The following is a 22,893-nucleotide window of genomic DNA, read 5'->3' as shown; positions in this document are numbered from 1 at the left end:
TTTACTTCTTATATTAACATTTTATACTTATTACAAAGTTCATGTAAATCCAAACAAAGAAATTGGACATGACGGGAACATTGAAGCACAATGATTTCCTTCCTTCCCATGCTCATGAGCTACATCATATTTCTGTAACTCTTCATCTTCACCAGTCATTTCCTTGTGGCTCTGTTCTGGTTCAGGAATCCTATAATTGAAAATAAAGTATGACAAAGTGCATTAATGCATGCGTTGTGTCATCAGCCAGGAGTGCACTCAAAATGTTTGTTGGACAGTGGTGCTACCGAAAGGTCTAAACTTGAAAAATTGATGGGAATCAGGACTGGGTGAACCTCTGTGATTGTGTCCTGTTTTAGACAATACACAAATATAGTGTTTAGATAGTGTTATGAATATTTCCGGCGGTTCCGGACACAGTGAAACTCGATAGGTGCGTTCCTGGCGAGACAGCTCATTATTTGTTTATAATGACAAAACTGACATTTGTTCATCTTTGGCCCTGTACTTATTCCATTCAGTTCAATCATGTTATACAAAATTGAGTACCAGTTTCCTCAGTCTTCAAGGAAATATGTACAAATGATTCATGAAGAGATATCTAAACTTCATAGTAAGAGTTCCATCACATGATTTGCTAAACGATGAAGAGAGAGTTCAAATGTATTCGAAGAAGTCTACAATCCATGAGAAGAACGTACAATGCAGCCACGAAATCAAATATGGAGCAAAAGTGCTTAAAGATAGATATACAGCGGTTAATTTTCTATCTAGGTATATTAACAGTAATTGTAACTGAATGTACAAGGCATTGTATGATATTTTGTACATGAGCAAAGTGGCTGCAAGATCATGTCCCAGAATGCTGACACTTTTTCAAGAAACAGCAACATGTAGAATGTACACACAATATATTCTAGATTCATATCAAAAAGATGAAAAAGGATTCTTTATACAGTCTGGTGGCCATAGAAGAAATCAAATTTTACCTACAATACAAATATTTATCCTAAAACGAAAGAAATGAGCGAAACACGGAAATATTCCTCATCACTAATCCTCTAAAAGATAAGCTGCACAAATCGTCTTTGAGATCTTATTTGTCTGCGTTTTGGGACCACATTTATGTAGTATTGATTGATTACACATTAAAAGAATAACAGGAGCAAACTACAGAGACATGCTGCAAAGGTTTCAGAAGGTCAGTGCCTGCTTCCTGACAATGTGTATGTCTACTATCATGCAGAAACAGTCACTTTCATTCTCCAAGTGTGGCTATAAAGATCTGCATCATCTATACTTACATATAACCTGGAATTTTTAAATTTGGCACTGCTTTCCGAATAACTATTCAGAGAGTGATAGTGAAATTATTAGTGAAGTGGGTAGCTGATTATTTCCTAATCTATAGACTTCTATGGGTCAGATATTAAAGCATTTTTCCATATATGAGGAAAATGCGTGGCCATATGAGGTGGGTGCATGGGAAAGGAAGAGTCAATAAACAAAGTTTAGGATCCCTAACACTTCCGAATTATACAATAGTCAAGTAGAAAACATTTTTGGCTTACTTCTCTACTTTAAAGTACTTACGAAATATTACTTACGAAAAAATTAGTCTCATTAGGTCCTCAATGAGACTGCGTCGAGGAGTAGCTAGTTGTGCAGCTTCACATAATGCTCGCAGAATACACTCTCTTCCATTCAGTCCAAATCTGCGGTAATACAAAATATAATTTTATTACACTTATTCGTATTACACTATATTATGTTGTAATGTATTACATCATATAATTGTATTACATTAATTTGTTCTGTGTTTTATTAGGAGGAAAATAATTAATATTTATATGCTGACATGTTCTTTCTTTTTTCTTCAGAATGATATAAATTAAATTTTCAGGAAATATTTATATAATACTGCAACAGTAAAGTAAGCTAGTAGAAGCAAGATCCAGAGGAGGATAGATTAGTGGGCTTCGTTGTGAGGTGAAGGATAGGCATTTGTGTCCTTTTAAAGATAAGAAATTCATGGTAGATCACCGGTGGGACTTCATACAGTTTAGATTCACGTGAAATTGTAAGCCTACATTTCATTGTGTATTTGATGTTCAAAATTAACGTTAAACTACGCTGAATTAATAATCAACGATAACCTGTTATTGCAAACCGTTAAACATGAGATTGGTGAAAATTCGTCGAGATTCAAAAATCTGTAAATTTCGTCGAAATCTTAGGGATTTTTAATTTGAGTTGTAAATTATAGAGTTGTAAAGTTGATTATGGGTAGTAGTGGTTGGTATGTGTGTGGGAGATATATCGATTATAAAAGAAGATGAGATATGCTTATTCTTCGTTATGATAAATTTATAATTTAAGCAAGGATCTTATAAAATAGAGGATCTGCCCTTACAACAAAATCTTGAAGCCATACGTCACAGTTTCACCACCCCTACTCTGCCCACTCCGCCGAATAGGATCGCAATGTTTTGAGCCAACAATCATGGCGGAAACGAAAGTAGCCAATCAGACGATAGTAGAAACGAGAGTAGCCAATCAGACGTGCCTATGCTCGGTTGCTTTTTTGGCTTCACCGATTTAATAGGGTGAAGGTATATATATGCAGATCCTCTATTTATAACATCCTTGAATTTAAGAGAGTAATTAGAATTTATGTATGATAATTCGAGATTGCTAGTAAAGGTGCAGAAACATTACCGGTATGTCTTCGACATACTCGATGATTCTGCAATGGTAGTGATAAATGTGTAATTAACTATAAAACAAATATAATAAGTAATTGGTGAGTTGTAGCAATATGGATTTTGCAATAGTAATTTCCTAGATTTGACATTTGGTCATTGCCACGTATTAGACCTAATTATCGGTAGCTTCTGTTTTGGAACCCTTCAGAAATTAACCACGATTTTTCACTGCTGCTGCATACAGCAAATAATCCAGGCCGCAGAATTAAAAAGTAAGTAATACAGATATATTTTTACGATTAAAAGTGCTGGATTACTAGTGTAAAATTATTACAAGTTCTTTATGATGGTTAAAATAAATGAGTACATATGAAACACGACTGTTTTAAATATTATTTTCCGCCGGATGAATACTTCGCATAGTGAAATGAAATGAAATCTTTAAGTTTTACGTCTCGCGCTTCTGCCGGTTAGGCTAAAGGAGACGATGAGCATGAGTAGTGAATGAAATGGTAGAATGAAGAAAGTGGAAGAAAACGGGAGAACCCCGAGGAAACCCACGCACACGGTGTTTGTCCGCCACAAAGTTCACTTGGCGGGATCTGGGATCGACCCCGGAACCCCAAGCACCAGAGGTGAACGCTCTACCACTGAGCCACCGCAGCCACTTACTTCTGCATAGTGTGCAAAAGCTGTATTGTATATTTACAAGTGTAGTGTTACTTGTGTTAAACCATTACAACTGCTATAGGAACTCATATCACTGTGAAAATCCATGTTTGTCACAACCTTTGCTTAAGTATATACCAACCATCGAGCCTGCCCCTCGGCACGTATCCCTGTGTCCACCAATTCACCTCAGTGGTACAGCGTTCACCTCTGGTGCTTGGGGTCCCGGGTTCGATCCCAGCCCTCGCCAAGTGAACTTTGTGGTGGACAAACACCGTGTGCATGGATTTTCTCGGGGTTCTCCCGTTTCCTCCCACTTTCTTCATTCCACCATTTTCATTCATTACTCATCATCACCGTCTCCTTTAACCTAACCGGCATAACCGTGGGACGTAAAACTCAAAGATTTCCCACCAATTCACCCTACCCTAACTCGATTAGATAACATTCGTACTGCCTAGTGGCTACCTATCATTGTGGTTTGTGTCTTTTGCACTGTAATTTTTATTGTATATGTGCGGGCGCTATATTTATAGACAAATCGTGAAATAATTGTAATTTTCCGACAACTACCAGGGAAACAAGAAAGTTCGTGCGCTTTTGAACCACTCCCGCTTCCATTTGGCTGCTGCGGCGACATCTGTCACCGTAGCATGAAAGTTTTGACTGTTTAGGAAAGCTTATTCATTGACGCATCAGCCACGGTGAATATAACAACGCATTTGTTAGTGTGGTGTGTAAAAATCGCTCGTGATCATGTCAGTGTCAAATGAAGTTTTTAGAGCTTGTTTGCTTTACGAGTTTAAATTGGGGACAAATGGTGCAGAAGCAGCTAGAAAAATATGTGTTGCGTTCGGAGAGGGTGTAATAAGGAAACGTACAGCACAAAAATGGTTCCAGACCTTTCCAACTGGTGACGAGACCTTGCAAGATAAGCCTCGCTCTGGGAGGCCTAAATCAGTGGATATGGACCACCTGAAGGCCGCTATTAAAGATGATTCGAGTCAAACATGTGAGGAACTTGCTCACCGATTCGAGGTAAGCAGGGAAACCATTCGGGTAAGTCTGCATCAGTTGGAGAAGACCTGGAAACTGGGTCAGTGAGTCCCTCACCAGCTGACCGCTACGAGCCAATTTCTAAAACTGAATATCTGTTCATCTTTGTTGACGAGACACAATATCTGTCCAATTTTGGATCGTATATTAACTAGTGGGTCATGTATGACAATAAAAAAACGGTCATATCAGTTTCTATCAGCGAGTGGTCCGAAGCCTTTGACTGCAAAACTGAACACCCATCAACGCAATGTTTTGCTCTGTGTTTGGTGGACTACAAACGGTATCGTGCACTACGAATTGTTGGAACGTGGTCAGACAATTGCCAAAGATGTGTACTCATCACAACTGAGAACGGTAGCCACCAAACTGACCCAAAAACAGCCAGCACTAGTGAACAGAAGAGGTGTGCTCTATCACAAGGACAACGCGCGCCCTCACACCACAAAACAGACGCTGGAGGTAGTCTCAGAACTTGGTTGGGAGCTTCTACCTCATCCTTCCTACTCCCCAGATGTCGCCCCTTCGGATTACCATTTATTCTTGGCCATGGACTTTTTTATGCGTGGCAGGCAGTTCAAGACTGAACAAGACGTCAAAAATGCAGTTGCTGAGTTTTTCGAGTCTCGGGAACAAATATTCTACAAACTGGCATTTACAAGCTTGTTGAGCGCTGGGAGAAGATTGTAAAAGCAAATGGAGGCTATTTTGCCGAATAAATAAACCGTTAAAATCCTGTAATTGAGAGTTTTCTTTCATAGTATAAAAGCGCACGAACTTTCTTGCTTCCCTGGTACATACTTCTGGTGACCTCTTTAAATTTCATATATTCTAAGGAAAGACGAAAATTTTGGTACCAGTAGTTTTGACCTGTTAGTTTTGATACCAAGAAACGAAGCAAACGGAAATTTTGGCACCGGTAAATTTGGCAAAAAAAAAAAAAAAAAAAATCTGGCAGACGGAAGTATAGAAAAATGGTAAAATACTCTGAAGATAATATGCATATATATATATATATATATATATATATATATATATATATATATCAGTTAATGTGTTATAAATTAGAATTGTTCCAGCACGAAGAATCAAACACCAGTAAAAGATAATAGTGACAGCTTAATTAGATATTGAAAGCATATCAAAATTATCCCGTAACGGGCTTGTATTTTACTTTTTACTTCTAAATTCACACGAAAAATTAATAAATTAATAAATGAATTACACTAACATATGATTTACAATAATATACGATTCACAATAATACCAATTTTAGTACATTACAATATATCTTTACACTCCATCGGGGCATACACTGTCGTAATAGAAAAAAAATGAAATGAAGTTTTGAAGTTTTACGTTCAACAATTATGCCGGCTAGGCTAAAGGAGGCGTTGATGACGAGAAATGACTGAAATGGTGGAATGAAGAAAGTGGGAGGAAACGGGAGAACCCCGAGAAAACCCACGCACACGGTGTTTGCCAGCTACAAAGTTCACTTGGCTCGAGCTGGGATCGAACCATGGACCCCTGCACCAGAGGTGAACGCTCTACCACTGAGCCACCGTGGACCCACTGTCGTGATAGAGGGAAATTAGGGAATGAATTATTATTTTTCAACAATTATTTCGAGTTGTGTGCCTAAATTTGACCCACACGTGATTTTCTCCTATAACCAGGGGTAAAATTGGATCTGAAAAAATAGGGGGATGCTTAACGTCACGCCGCGCCGTCCTCCTTGCCTATCTTTCCCCATTGTAATTTTTCTAGAAAGTGTGTGAACGCCAGAGATATTTTATGGAAGTCGGGGACAACGTCCCCCCGCGTTCCCCCTCACCTTTCCCCTGCCTATAACTAGGTCCATGACGTAAGAAACCCAAAAAATAAGTGTTTGCCATTGGATCCTACTTTGTTTCAAACTAATCTACTAACTATTTTGCTACTAACGAAATTTCCTATTTTCTATTATTCGTCTTTTGATTGATCCGAAGGTGTCTTTTCCGAAGACATGTTCAATTTTCTTTTTCTTAATGGTACTAGTAGCAAGGGTCAACTGCCAACATTGCATTTTGCCTGTGACACTACTAATTACTTTTTACTTATTCAATAGTAAAACTTACATGTCTATGAATTGCTCCAGTCTTCTGTAGATGTCTCGTCTGTTTCTACGAGATAATTTTGAACCATATATCGTACTGGTGTCATTTGGAAGCTCGTATGCGACAGTAAAACTGTTTACATACAGCACTACATCATTGGGGAAGATAGTCTGGCCTTTAAAATCTACTTGGAACTGAAGGTAGAAGACAATAAGAAATAAATTAATTCGGTGTATAGGTATATCATTACAAACAACTTTCTATCATAGTAGGTTGCAACAAGCTATGGTATTAAATTAAAGATTAAATGTGATAGTTGATCCTAGACAAGAATTAACTATATTTACTAATATTTTATTTAAGTATTTGACGCAGGGGAATCGGCTAATTTGGGTAGTGCTACATAACCTAACAGCACAATTACATAGCAGGCATATGCCTATCATGTTCCCTCAGGTACATGGGAATGTGTCCAGTATGTGCCTTATGTTCCTCTGGTAGAGAAACCACATGAATGGCAAGTGATAGTCACAGTCTATGTCCGCCCCTAGGCACATCCCTGACATGTACCTGGAGAACGTGCCTAGTATGTTCTAGGTATGTTCCCCATGCCGTAAACGTTAATGAACCACAAAATTACTCCTCCAAAATATATTAAATCGCCTAGCCGCGTGGTCTTCCGACTTGGCCACGGAGATGATGAAGTGACTTTGAGTTTAACGTCCCGTTCAGCAGCGAGGCTATGCGAGACGTAGACCTACTGATTAACTTGGAATCTCAACCACATGAGCTCCTGCCGGGAAGCGAACCCGGGTCTTCCGCGCCAAATGCGCGTATGCTAACCGCTTAGCCCCAAGGAGCTCTCGGAGGCGATGAAGAAAACTTCACTTGGAGGGGGATAAATTGAGTTCTTTTCATTTAGTTAATCAGAGTGCTCCTTTAACCGCGTATATTCGATGATAACTGTTTGGAATCAGATAAAAGCTGCTCGCCATGTAATTTTATAACAAAATGATGAGTGTCTATTTACTTTCTTCCATATTCACTTTCAAATGATCGGCGACAGATGCCATCTGATAAAGTTGATGTGTTTGTTGCTTCTAGTACACAATCGCTTAAAGAAAGAAACAACAAATGCATCAAATGTGGAAGATGAATTTAGAACACCTAAATGGCGCATGCCTAGCACATCTTGTGCTGTTAGGGTATCTGAAACAGTATGTAAATAAAGGACGTACCTAGAACATGACAGATATATGTCCCAAGTGACGACAAACAAATGACTGTTAGAGAGCGAAACTGAGCCAGGTATAAAAATGCTATATTTGTGGTACATATTTGCAAATATCAATTAGGTGTAACAAGTACCTAAAACTGTAGGTAGGTGAAGTACATACTTAGCTTATGAATATCATTTGTGCCAAGTGACGGGTACCTAAAAAGTAGCTGGGACACCTAAATGGCACATGCGTAGCACATCTTGTGCTGTTAGGGTATAATTATAAATCACAATCAATTAGTAACATAATACTATACAGGTTGTTCGTTTATTATGTAGCCAAAATCCATTGGTGAAATCCTCTCACCTAAACAAATAAACATATGGACATAGGACAAAAACCGCGTTGTTTCAAACCGCCTAGCTCGAAAACTATAAGACATATTAAAGGCGGTTAAAGAAATATCAGAGGAACTAGTATACTCTCTATCTAAATATCCGTGTTTCAAAGTTAGGCCGTACCGGTGCAACGAATTTTATAGAGAGGGCTGGGGTATCGGAACTGATTTAAGCACGTATACAAGAAAAAGATGTTCTGATAGAAAATGTCTAATTATCGGTTTATTAAGCTGTTATGTCGTGTACATAAGTGTTATCATTTGTAAATTTCACATTATCGCTAATTTATTATATGTAATTATGCAACCACACATAACACAGTTCAACATCAAAGAAAAGTGGTTGATAACACTTTCAAACCACTTTCTAACAGTTAATATCATTTGATAACGGTGATCTAAGCAAGATAAATGTCGTACGATCAAAAATTATAAACAAATAATTACAAAGATTCAGAAATCCGAAATGTTGTGTAAACGAACATCAGGACAAAGGATTTAAAAACTATTTAAAGTAGAGCGGATGTAGCATGGTACATTCACTTTTTCTATCCAATAGTAGATACGGTAGATATTGCGAGTAAATGATGATGAAAGAAATGATAGAATGAAAAGTTGGAGGAAACGAGAAATCTCGAGTAAACCCATTAACACGATGTCGTCCACCACGAATTTACGTACTATAACATATTAAAAGAATGGACATATTTGTTCTGAATTACTACGCTGAACAAAAATCCAGATAACAATAATAGTTATAAGATGTGTCTTCCGTCATCAGTACACATTTAATGAAATGTCAGATATGCATCTTATGTATGGTCGTGTCTATGGGAACCTACATGAAGCACAACTACTAAATCATGAATATTTTGCAAATCGTGTTCTTCCCAACCTTAATACCTTTGCTGCTATCAATACAGCATGTGGTTGGTACATATGATTCAGTTGGGCACCCTCGGACAGTCTTCACACCTGATCGAGAAGGGGGAATTCTTAAGATAATTAAAGAAGATCATCGTATCAGAACAAAAAGGCTAGCAACGCTAGAAGGTGTTTCACATGGAACCGTGTGGAAAGTGTTTCGCGAACAACAACTCTATCCCTTCCACTTGAAATGTGTGCAAGGTAAAGAAGAAAGATACTATTGTGCGCGAAGACATCTTTGAGAGTAGTATCTTAATCGGTGTGTAGAAAGCTCTATTTCCTTCCTTAGTCATATTCACAGACGATGGGTTTACGCGAGATGGTGTTGTCAACATCCACAACGAACACTAATTGGCAGAAGAAAACCCTAACGCAAATTTACCTACCGACACTAACATTAATTCTCGATTAATGTGTGAGCAAACCTATTGGGAAACTAACTTATAGGGCCATAAATTTTATCACGTCTCACAGGTGCAACATACCTGCAATTTTTTCAAAGAAATCTTACGGAATCGTTGGAAAATGTTTCTTTCTCGAGAGAGTCTCAACTTTGGTTTATACACGATGATGCTTCACAACATTTTCGGTATTTCTTAATCAGTACTTCCAAAACAGATGAATATGGCGAGGAAGACCCATACAGTGGCCTCCTCGCTCCCCTGACCTAAATCCTTTGGCTTTTTATTTGTGCGACACTTCAAAAGTGTACTGTACAAAACACAATAAACGAAATTCATGAATTGGGGGAAATGAATTCGTGATATATGGTATTTGCAATGATTCGTAATATGCCTATGCGTTTCAATCGTGTACGTGAATCAGTGTCGACTCGTGCAGACTATTGCATTGAGGTGGCGGATGACACATCGAACATCTGATATAATTATTATTGTTATCTGGATTTTTGTTCAGCGTAGTAATTCAGAACAAATATGTACACTCTTTTAATATAGTACGTAAATTCGTGGTGGACGACATCGTGTTAATGGGTTTACTCGAGATCTCCCGTTTCCTCCAACTTTTCATTCTATCATTTCTTTCATCATCATTTACTCGCAATATCTACCGTATCTACTATTGCATAGAAAAAGTGAGATGTCAGTGAATGTACCATGCTACACCCATTCTTCTTTAAATAGTTTTTTCAAATCCTTTGCCTTGATGTTTGTTTTCACAGCATTTCGGATTTCTATATCTCTGCAATTATTTTTTTATCGTTTTGTTCGTACGACATTTATCTTGCTTAGATCACCGTTATCAAATGATATTAACTATTAGAACTTGGTTTGCAAATGTTATCAACCACTTTTCTTTGATGATAAACTGTGCTATGTGTGGTTGCATAATTACAGATATTAAAATTAATTACAGATATTAAAATTAATGATAATGTGAAATTTACAAATGATAATATTCTTGTACACGACATAACAGTTTAATAAACCGATAATTAGACATTTTCTATCAAAACATACCTTCTTTTTTCCTATATGTGCTTAAATCTGGGTTCCGATGCCTCAGCTCCCTCTATAAAATTCGTTGCGTCGGTACGACCTAACTCTGAAACATGGATATTTGGATAGAGAGTATACTAGTTCCCCTTTTCTTTAACCACCTTTAATATGTCTTATAGTTACCAAGCTAGGCAGCCTCAGAGTTATACTTTCTTGTTTTTGGCATCGCGTAAGTTTGAAACAACGCGGTTTGCGACCTATGTCCACATGGGCTTTTTTATTTGTTTTGATGAGAATATTTCACCAATGGACTTTGGCTACATAATAAATGAACACTCACAGTCAGTATAGTAGCATAGTAATATAAATTGACATTATTATTTCACTTCATAAATGTGCCTTAACTTCTTTCTCTAATTTCGTTCACTTACAATTAATTTTATTCCTGTAGTATACACGCGCAAAACATTAAACAAATTTAAGTGAAACAAATATGAATAGAAATGCTTCTACTATTTCGGACATATAATTTTAAATTTCATCGACTAAAGTGGCCAATATTTAAATGAGTTTCAGTTTAGTTGATGTTGTTCAACTTTGCTATCAAAATGAATATATTTCTGAGAGAGCTCAAGTGATCTGAACTTCGTTTTTTAATTTTGGAGCGGACAACAATGGATAAATAAACCAAAGAAATTGATCAAATTTTTGGGAAACTTTCTCTAAGACAGATGTTACAACTGCGTTAGATTGGCATTTAATAAATGTTTTGGTAGTTGATAATATAGGTTATTTTCACATCAAAAATTCACGTAAAGAATTCTCTACTTCTCAATGTATGCTATGATACAGCTACTCGAAACGTACTTGCTAAACGTGCAGTAATTTTGACAGACATTAAAGAACGATATTATGATTATGTGATTGTGGATTATATCGTGAAAAAAGCATCACCAGAAATTTTCTATTACTACGGCCATAAAATGAAAAACTTTGAAGTACTACTGTTCCCTGGTAATTTTGATGTAACAATAATCTCATTAATACATCCAACGATTGACGTTACCTTCTATCATATCCATCACACTATTAGTTTCATCTCGTATACTATCCTAGCTACTTTCTTTTGCTCCTAGTATTCTTCGTCTCTCCCCAGCTTTCGCTAACATTTCCACATTGAATTTTCATTTTACTCACGTAAGTTCTACATAGCTTACTGATATCCAAATTTCTAACATTTTCACTGGCTTGTTCTTGTTCTCGTTCTATAACCACAGTTGTGGTTTTATAATATTATTGCCGCAGCCATTAGCTATGTCGGCTATTGCACTATAAATTGTTAAAAAGTAGAAAATTGTATTGAACAAAGTTAGTTTTCACTATAATTATCATGGTCACAACCGAATTTGCAAACCAAAATGATGCAGGCACATAATCTGAATTCACACGTGTTAAAAAGTTTGTTATACAACTAAAATAACTGAATATCATAAATAGTAACGCCAGGAATGTCCACATTCTTTAAAATTAGTATTAAATATAAAATAACTACAAAACAATACTTGTATCAAATAAAACATTATATTAAACTGGAGTTCGAGACAGTTCTTATCCCGACGCCATTTTGCCCCGAACTCCCCTTCACTGGCTTATCACCGATCTTTTGTAATGTAAATGTACTTTCTGTTCTATACAGTATAACTCCATGCAAAACATTTGATGAGTCATTTTTGTAACTTTATTCATGATTTACGAAAAAGCATTCTTCTTTTTAAATGCATCGTTTGTCATTTCTATTCTTGCTTTCATATTTCAGGTGTTCATGAACTATAAGTGTAATTATACATCCGCATTTCTAGGTTTAGTTACTAGATGTATAACTTCTATTTCTATAGTTAGCACATAATTCTTTCAGTATAATAACCATGAATTCATTTATTTAACATTTACTTTGGTTCTCTAATTTTTGTCTTTTAATTTCTAACGTCCATTTTCTTCATTTCATGTTCTACAATTAAGCGGATAACTGGTGGTAATTTGTTTTCACAGAATCATTGGATTTTCGTAGGACCTGCAGGAGATTTTAATTTTGTACTTTTCATCATTGAAAGAGTGTCATAGTTTTCCATATTAGGTAATATTTATGTTTCAGTTATGTAACTTTCTGTCACATTGAACTATTAAAACATCTAATATATACTTAAGAACCTACACAGTAAAAAATGGTTTGTTAATTCAACTCAATTTTAATACAGGCCAGTGGTTCCAGCGTGACTATCACTGTGTGGTGTTAGTTCAACACAGACCCCGCGGTGTTGGCGTTTAACACAGGATGTGTGTTACGTCTTTAACACACAACCGGTGTTGAGTGGTGTTAAATTCGGATCTGTGTTAGTATTTTCGGTGTTGATTCGATACCATGTCAGGGTCGGTAGTGTAGAGAAAAGTGTTGAGTGTTACTTGGGGCGGTGTTGCACCAGCACGAAGAAAGAACACAGTGTGTAGCGTGTTAATTATTTTGTGTTAATATTACACCATGTAAAGTATCAATAAAACACAGTCTCTGTGTTACTTCAACATCTCATTATTTGAACACACAATCTGTCATAATTCAAGGTCAAAGCCGTGTAAGTAACACCGTTTTGGTGTATATTCAACACTCCCTGTGTTAAAATTCAAGGTCAGACCACCAGATTAACACCACTTTTGATGTTAGTTCGACTACACTTCTGTGTTACTACGATGCCTATATCGGTGTTGAAATAACTCCGTGTGTGGTGTTGATGTAACCATTTTTCTGTGTTGGAAAACCATGTGGTGTGCATGCTTACGCTTACCGAAGATTCTAATTTTAAAATAAGAATAGTAAACTACAGAACACTTCCTATAGAAAATCTTCATAAAAATTTTTGTCGTCCTCCCCAAAATTTATTGTGAAGTATTTCTTGAAGGTGCGAAACACAACCTTCACCAACATCTTGTTCAAGAATTATAGGAAACTCTTACCTATATCTTATAACATGTTTGCCTCTTAATCGTGATTCTACTTGTTTTCCGCCATTTTTAAAGCACAGTCCTCGGTGCTGACTAGTGAGCTCTCGTGCAGTGTAGAAGTGACAAAGTAATACGATGTTGTTTCTTGCTGTTGACATATTTCTTCAGAAACATTATGTAAAACAATTGAGAACACATCGCGTGGTTCGCACATTGAAATTAATGCGAATAGGCCTACCTGGATTTGTTTAAGTATTTCTTTGTACTGTTTGCCTGTAGCTTCAATTCATAAACCTTTATAATTAGATGCCCAACATATTTGGCAATCACGTAGAAAACAACACCGAAGATTCTACACTTGTGTTAATATAACACACAGGCTGTGTGTCATTTCAACTACCGGCATTTAACACACAACTCCAAAGGGAGTTGTTCTAACCACTTGTTTGTGTTATATTTTTAACACAATCCTGTTAATACAGGCATATCGTTGAAATAACACAACGATTTTTTACAGTGTAGGTATAAGTACGAAAGCTAATTTTTGTTCAATAATGTAGCTATATTTCCAATATTATTAATAGTTTTATACGTTAATTTTAAACAATTCATTCACAGACTCGCATAATTGAGAATTAAAAATATATTTGTATGAATTTAGAATAGTCATTACTACCATTAACCAAAGAATTTAATGTTTTTCTTTCTTTAGCAATACAAAGAAACATATTTAAATGCTATTGATGTTAAAATTAACTAATAAGAAAGAAAAAGTAATCAGACAAAATTATCTTACCTGCAATTCAGTTCCTGTTGGGAATACTAGATGACGCTTTCTTCGTGTCGAACGTATGGGCCAAGAAAAAGTATCCAACTTTCGATTCCTAAGAACCTTATAATCCTCTACAAGCTCCTCAAAACACGAGGACATGCCTTGTGACCTGATCTTGATTTCTGATTGAAATAATTCTTCAGCACAGCATTCAAGCATCCCCACAAAACACAATACGTTGGTCAGCAAATTTATCACATTCATGGAAGTCTAAATTTCGTAAAGAGAAAATCTTGTTAATTTCAAATTGATATGAGCAGTGACGTACACAATGGTATTTCAGAGTTTTAACCCCCCATCAAGTAGGATATTTTGGAAAAGATAAACTAAACACTTTTATAATAAACTATATATACAAAAAATACATGGGTCCTAAAGGGGAATGAGATTGAAACCTCCCGACGAAATTCTGCGTAAGCCACTTGATATATAGGTATATTTTAATGTCAATTGCACCAAAAATATTATCAAGATATAATAGATTTGGATTGTTAAGTCTTTTATTATGAATGGAACAAATTTATTGATATAATTTACTTCTCTCAATTCTACAATTTTAAAAGCTTTGTTAAATATCGAATTGAAGTTTTGTTAAACAAACTGTACAAATATTGGCATTATTTAATAAAGATCATTTCATTTCGGCCTTTCCTTCTTCACACGAGTAGACACTTAATTTAGGAAGCATGTGTTCTGTATTTGAAGCTTTAAATATTGGTTATGGGATGTTCTTCGTAACTTGAGGATCTAAAGGAGTTTTGGATTGTTATCCTAACTATATATAAAACTACATAAGCTGACATAAATTAATGAGCAGTTCCTGTAGGAATACAATGATTAAATTTGGCATGATTGTAGCTTTCCGGAACTAACCGACAGAAAAATTGCCAAAAGTAAATATTTTTAATTTTAGGGGGTCTAAAGAGGGGATGAAGAATTTCCCCATGTTATTTAGATGGGACTTTTTTTATCTATAATCTCATGTTTTAGGTACTTAGAATTGGAATGAAAACTTGAAATTCGGTATGCTTGTACGTTTTTGTTAGCGCTACCTTAGTAAATCAGTAAACATAAAAAATCCAAAGGGTCTTTCCTGGTAAGATAGTGGAATCGGCCGTTGATCCAAATTGGGTCGCTATTGGCCAAAAAGGTTACCCTTGACCTAAAACTACCTCAAAAAAATTTTGACCCCCTCCCCCTCCCCTTACCGAATTATCGTACTATACATCCTCAAAATTGAATATTTTTTAAAATTTTGGTGGGAGTGGTCCAAACATTTTGAAAGTTTCACAGATTGTAGATACTATCTAGATGCAAATGTTCATTTTTTCAAAACTATCGGTGTGTATTTTCTTTCTTTTCTTTTTTTTTTTTGCGTGTTGAAAATTTCAAAAAAATGTAGAAAAAATTTGGGGGGGGGGGGGCACGTTCCTGATTTTCTGGTTAAAAAATTTGTTATACCCTTAGGTATAACCTATATTTTTCTCGGGGCCTAAAAGTGATGGCAACATTGTCAAAAAGAAATAAAACAAAACAAATGTGTTTTTCGTACAGTTTTTCCCCATTTTAGGGCCCTCAAGGTGAGGGCCCCCTTCACACAATCCTTTGCCAAAGTTCACAATTTTCCTTTCTCTCGCGTCCCTTCCGCTTCTGTCGTTTTTCAGCTGCTTCGATTGTGTCCATTTCGAAACGGAAACACCAAATATATCTCCGCAACAGTGCTTCCACTTCATCCGACTCTTGCACTACAAAGTTACACACAGCTCGCGGTAGAGAGCGCTGCCTGTACAGAGTGTCACTGTGTGCGGCCACTGAAGCAAGCACTGAAAGATACGAGGAACCGACGCAAGGTATGTGTTTGGAAGAGTCGGTTGAAGTTGAAGCACTGTAACGGAGATATGTTTGGTGTTTCTATTCCGAAATGGACACAATCGAAGCATCCAAAGAACGACAGAAGCAGAAGGGACCCAAGAGAAAGGAAAATTTTGAACTTTGGCAAAGAATTGTTTGAAAGGGCCCTCATCTTCAGGGCCCTAAAATAGTGGAAAAACCATGCGAAAAACCCGTTTGTTTTCAGTTTCATTTCTTTTGACAATGTTGCCATCACTTTCAGGCCCTGAAAAAAAAAAATATGTTGTACCTAAGTGTATAACAAATTTTTTAACCAAAAAACCTGGAAATTGTCCCACCCCAAATTTTTTCTACAATTTTTTGAAATTTTCAACACGCAAAAAAAAAAAAAAAAAAAATACGCATCGATAGTTTTGAAAAAAAATACACATTTGCAACTAGATAGTATCTACAATCTGTGAAACTTTCAAAATTATTGGACCACCAGCACCAAAATTAAAAAAAATATTCAATTTTGAGCATGTATGATAGATAATTCGGTAAGGGTAAAGGGTAGGGGGTCAAAAAATTGTTTGAGGTAGTTTTAGGTCAAGGGTAACCTTTTGGGTCAATAGCAACCCAATTTGGATCTAGGGCCGATTTCACTATCTTACTAGGTAAGACCCCTTAGAGTGGCTTTATAGGGAACTGAAAAATCTTTCAAATGTTATTTATATGGGGCACCTTTTACATCCCTAAATTATTGAGCACTTCCTGTAGGGTCAATATGATTTAACATGATTGTAGCTTTTCGGGACAAACACAGGGAAATTGCCAAAAGTGAATATTTTTAATTTTTAGGGTTCTAAAGATTGGATGAAGAATTTCCCCATGTTATTTATATGGGCCTTTTTCTTTGACCTATAATCTCGTGTTTTAGATACTTAGAATTGAAATAAAAACTTGAAGTTCGGTATGTTTGTACGTTTTCGTTAGCGTTAGCTAAGTAAATCACCAAAAATAAAAAAATTCCAACTGTAGAATGGTTTTATGGGGAACTGAAGAATCTTTCCCATGTTATTTATATGGGACGTCTTCTACACCCTAAAATCATTGGGCACTTCCGGAATGATGAAATTTGGCATGATTGTAGCCTTCCAGGACTAACCGACAGGAAAATTGCCAAAAGTGAATATTTTTAATTTTGGGGGATCTAAAGGCGGATGAAGAAATTCCCATGTTATTTAAATGGGCGTTTTCTTGGGATACAAAATCTTATTTTTAGATAGTTGAAATAGGAAAAGAAACGATAGAATCTTGTAGGTTCAAGAAGTGCGAGGCCGTAGGCCGAGCAAAGACAGCTAGGTGTCGAAGCTCCCGGATTGGCAGATTCAGGAAATGTGAAGAACAAGTTCACGAAATTCACTGTTCATGCAAAGGGCGATGGATAAGAAATGCGAGGCCGTAGGCCCAGCAAAAAAGGGGGTTTGGGGGCGGAACACCAAGCTAGCCAAAGGCTAGTTTTAATATAATGTAAAAAACAAAAATTAAAAGAGAGAGATATATATGAAGGGGGTGGTTGTTCGGAGCGCCAAATGTGTAAAAGTTGAAAATTATTTGAGTGGGGTGTTGGGTTCGTGTTCCGGGTGCCACGATTGCTGTCATGTGCCCCACCGTTGAAGTCTCCGTTCCCCGAACTAAAATGGTTTGTGACTCGATGAAGACTGATTTCACGGTTTGGAAATCCTATCTCCCCGCGGTGTCCCAGGGCTTTAGGGAAATAAGATCCCCTAAACCGAGAGGAAACGAAAATTTATTTTATTTGCACCTGTATCCGTGTTTTCACATGCTGCAATGCTGAAAAGGAATTTTGCTTTAATTTCTAGTTTGTACGGACGAACTAGATTGATTTTCACTTTCGATGAAAATTGGATAATAATAATAATAATAATAATAATAAGAAGAAGAAGAAGAAGAAATAAACAAATATCTTGAATTTAAAATTTTGATTGAAAGTCATGAAAATCAGTTCAATTCAGTCCATGGTGGATAGAATTAGAAAAATTGCCTAAATTGCCTTATTAGTTTAGCCTAACAGACTCAAAAAAAATGTTATTCTTGAGGTTAGGGATACAATTTGTTTATGAAAGAAAAAGTTCACGAATTTAAGTTAACAAAACAATAAAAGCTTTAATGAGTAAAAACAAACAAAAATGTTTAGATAATTTTTTTAAAAAGAATTCGAGTATAATGAAAATTAACACTGAATTTGGAATTTTTATGATAACAGATATGAAGAGTAAGGCAGAAGGCCTTAGCACCAAAATTAATTTAAGTGAATTACATCTCTGTTTTCTTTCTTGACCTACAGCTTGAATGAATTATTATAAGTAACTTGACATACATAAACAAACTAGTGAAACCGATATCCGTAACCGTCCTACCTGAAATTTACGATTGATTATCCGTACATAATGAGCTCTTATAATTATGCACAATACAAGCTGGTTAATTTACAACCTTACATTTGAAAATATTTATTTGCGTAACATTGGATAATAAACATATGGCTAACGTTGATCAGCTGATACTTACGACTAATGATACTCCTAAAATTATGAATTTAAGATTTGTATAGTTTGATGGAATCTGAATTTAATTACCTACGATATAAGTTAAGCAGAATAAAAAATATATATAGTAGAATAATCCAGACTAAGTTGGAATACGTTGAAATAAGTCGAAATAAGTCGAAATGAGTTGAATTAAGTCATGACTTTGATTTAGGATTTAGTGAGAAATTTGAAAGAAAAGTAGAATGAGCGAAAGAAACTAAGTAAGCCTATATCTGACTTCTAATCGTTTCTAATCATAGCTGATAATTGGAGATAATTACACCTGATATTAAATTTGATATTAACATAAATAACAAGAATACATCATACATAATATCAATGCGAGTAATATTGTGAGTTAACCATGCATAACACATATATACACACATATTGGCAAATATAGAAAAATATCAAGACACAAATATACATAGATAAATCATAAATATTGGCATGCTACATACACAGAATACAATTAATACTCAAATATTCATAATAAATGCAAAGACGTCTTTTAAAAGAATTTTTAGACAAATGTATCTATTTTCCATGGTTTTTCTTATGTTACAATAGTAACATACGCATATAGCCGGAGGTTGTCATGATTAATGTGATCTATGCGCATAGACTTCTGATCGCTCTATTGGTTGGAGGTTCAGAATAATTCAATAAATGCTGCTTTGCTTAGCCTACTTTATGGTTATTGCCAATACATATTTTTCATAACAGAATATAATATCTGTTCCGTTTTATTGACGGATTCCATATCTCTAACACAAAACTGACTGATCATGAGATTATTCGCGTTTTTCTAATTACTAATTAACCTTTAAGCTTTCTACGTCGAATACTTTCATTGAGACATGACTGCAGATTCTTTAGTAAGTTCCTGTAACCATATTGATTGAAATAAATTCAATCAGTTACCAACTCCTATGTAAATGACTTTACAAACATAGTGATTTCATGCAATTTAAACAATACATTGATTGAACTTAAAATATATATATATATATATATATATATATATATATATATATATATATATATATATATATATATGGAGCTTTGTTTTTAATTATCTTACATCAAAAGAATGTCTGTTAATAGCTTAGATGACGCACTTTCACTTCATATAAATTTAAATATTCTAATGTGAATACTTAGATTGTCATCTTTTATCAAAAATTGCACAATTCAAGCCACTAAAAGTATACATGTTTGTTTACATTTAGTTTATCTCTCCTTATCCGTAATTATGTTTCATAAATGACAAAAAGAAACAAGAATTATAGGAATTAATATATCTTTAATGAGAATGATGCGGTCACTAATATCACATGCTATATAAATAAAATTGCCAAAGTGTCTCTATTGTTCAATGTAGGCTGACTAAGGTAAAAATTCTAATCTTTGATAGCTAAAGTTCGAATTATAGTATCTAATGTCAATGCAATGAAATTATGCTTGGAAGTCTCAACTATTTCCGGCTTTAATTTTCGTACAGAGAAGGTCTTGCATTTTTATTTAATGCTGAGAATTTTCCTTTTAACACCAATAAATAATTTAGATGCGTCCTACCTTTCGTTGTCACCACTGCCTTCACCACATTCGTTGTTGCCACGGCGCTGACCACACATACACAGAGGTCCTTACGTTTCCTCGTCTCGTGCCTACGCGACGAACGTCTTGGGTTCTGAGTTCTCTCCTCGGACTCCTTCTGGGCCTTCCTCCTAAACTGCCAGGGGCGGCGCTCTTTGGTCTGTCCATTTCCATTGAAGCAAGCTCTGTTTCGTCGATCCATCTCTTCAACAACGCACTTTTCTGCACTAGCAATCCCAATTATTACACTGCACCAATATCACTCTTTGTGTCGTGAGTGTAGTGTCGCACTGACTAATTATATTAAGTGTTCTTAGGAAATGTTCATGGCAATTCAAACTAATTGCGTATTGTTAGGGCTAGTCTAAGTGCTATCTGAAAGTGTGTTAGCGACGTTCAAGTTTGTTTTCACGAGTCGTTAGTAATCTTAGCGAAATCAGTTCTTTAACGCCCGCTGTGCGGAGGAGCACCCCTTGTCATCTGTCCGCGACTGCTTGTTCAATATATTCGCAGCTAACCTCTTAGGCTGCCTAGAGGTCTTCTCCTCGATCCGCAACCTGAGAACATGCCATGCCATGGTGACAGAAACCCACGTGGGTTCTTACCTTATCTTACTTGTTCAATGGAAATACATATTAATACAGGAGGTACTAGTAAAATTCAACCACTTCTGCTTTTGGTAGAGTGTTGCAGGTGGTGATAATATATTCGCCTGAGATGCTGAACTGATTGCATAAAACCGTTTGTCTGTATCTATTACAATTTTTGTTCTATGGTAATCAACGTTAAAACCAGAAATTATTGATTTCTACCACTTTGGAATTGAATAGAGGGTTAACGGAGGAGATGGAACCTATTCTTGGGACGCCGAATAGATTACAATATAAAACTTCTCGATATATTTCACCATTCTTGCTCTCATACCTGTCGACAGACGATGGACCTACCAATTAAGTAAGTCTTTCGACATCTATGCATAGTTAGTAATTCTAAAAGAATCCTACGCCTGGTGACGATTTCAGGGCTGGCCCGGAAGAAGAGAGCTTCGGCCCAGGAGCTACAAAATTTCGAAGGGGCCATATCTCCTGCCGTGCTCAACCCGGATTTCCAGTACTACTTTCCGGATTTTCGTAGTAGTACTTCGGATTTTCAATGTACTGAAATCTCCCTTCCTCTCAGAGAAAATGTTTTAAAATTCGAGATTGCATGTAAATGTTCTGAAACAATCACCGAGTACACCACATTAAACACCCTTTCCTAAATTGTTTATTGAATGCGTGGATCTATTTTACATTCATCTTCAAATATTACTAGACCAGTCTGTTGATAAAAAGTGGCTAAGAAAACATCCACTCTATTATCTGCCATAACCATGCACAGAAACACCAGGTATTACTATAATTCTTTTGAATGTTTTCTTATCTCTCGTCCCGACCGGCTTATTAGCCACATTCTCTTCGTTCTTCAATTTACCTATCATTTATATACTTACCTACTTCACTAACAAGGAAAGCTATCCAACTCCTCGGCGAGTATCGCATTGAAACTTGCACAAATGGAAGAACATATTGAAAGATGGAAATATGCTTACTCTTACGATTTGCAACGTCGTCGAACCGGAAGTAGAATGATCGTTCTCTCACAGCCTCTGAAAGTTATGTACTTTGGTCATACATGCCAGAATGTGATAGACGTGAAACCTGTTTTCTCACGAATACAAATATTGCAAACTCAAGATGATAACAGTCGGTGGTGATTGGGATCTGTAGTACGTCATTGTTACGAATCGATATCAAATGGAACACGATACACGATCCTAAATTCCAAACGAAGACGTTTACCCGGCAGAGAAAAGGAACACGCTGTAACCATAACGCAAAAACGGCTTATTATTATTATTATTATTATTATTATTATTATTATTATTATTATTATTATTATTATTAGTAGTAGTAGTAGTAGTAGTAGTAGTAGTAGTAATAGTAGTAGTAGTAGTAGTAGTAGTAGTAGTAGTAGTAGTAGTAGGAGGAGGAGGAGGAGGAGGAGGAGGAGGAGTGGTAGTAGTATGATTAGCATTATTAATATAAGCAGTATGATGAGTAAAAATAATAATGAGAAGAAGACAAGAAATAGGCTATATTGTTGGGCTCGTTAAGTAACGAAGAACTTCAAGCCCGCCTTGAGTGTCCTCTAGCACTGCTATAAAGGTGCAAAATTCACAACCAACCATACCCCAGCCGGGGTTCGGAGTCGGGACCCTTGAGTCGCTGGCTTGACGCCTCAACCAACACGAACTTGAGGTCGGGAATAAGACGAAGAAGACGATAAAGAAATAATAATAATAATAATGATAATAATAATAATAATATAATAATAATAATAATAATAATAATAATAATAATAATAATAATAATAATAATAATCTTATACCAGTGGTTCTCAACCTAATTCCGATCACGATCCACATATTATCACATCCTCTTGCCAGCGACC

General features: G+C 35.9%; 1 protein-coding gene across 1 annotated transcript; it reads right to left on the bottom strand.

The window, feature by feature from the left end:
• Positions 1-22,084, bottom strand: LOC145665772 (uncharacterized). Its single transcript, XM_081732899.1, has 5 exons — positions 21,992-22,084; positions 14,321-14,566; positions 6,551-6,723; positions 1,608-1,715; positions 1-190 (listed from the first exon to the last, which is right to left on the bottom strand). Exons 2-5 carry the CDS (start codon positions 14,558-14,560, stop codon positions 40-42), a joined length of 672 nt encoding a protein of 223 aa, XP_081589025.1. The 5' UTR covers positions 14,561-14,566; positions 21,992-22,084; the 3' UTR covers positions 1-39.
• Positions 22,085-22,893: the final 809 nt, after the last annotated feature.

The sequence above is a fragment of the Thermobia domestica genome, chromosome 12 (assembly GCF_964235325.1).
Source record: "Thermobia domestica chromosome 12, izTheDome1.hap1.1, whole genome shotgun sequence".
In the NCBI taxonomy this organism is placed as follows: Eukaryota; Metazoa; Arthropoda; class Insecta; order Zygentoma; family Lepismatidae; genus Thermobia; species Thermobia domestica.
This window is presented reverse-complemented; position numbering and strand designations above follow the sequence as displayed.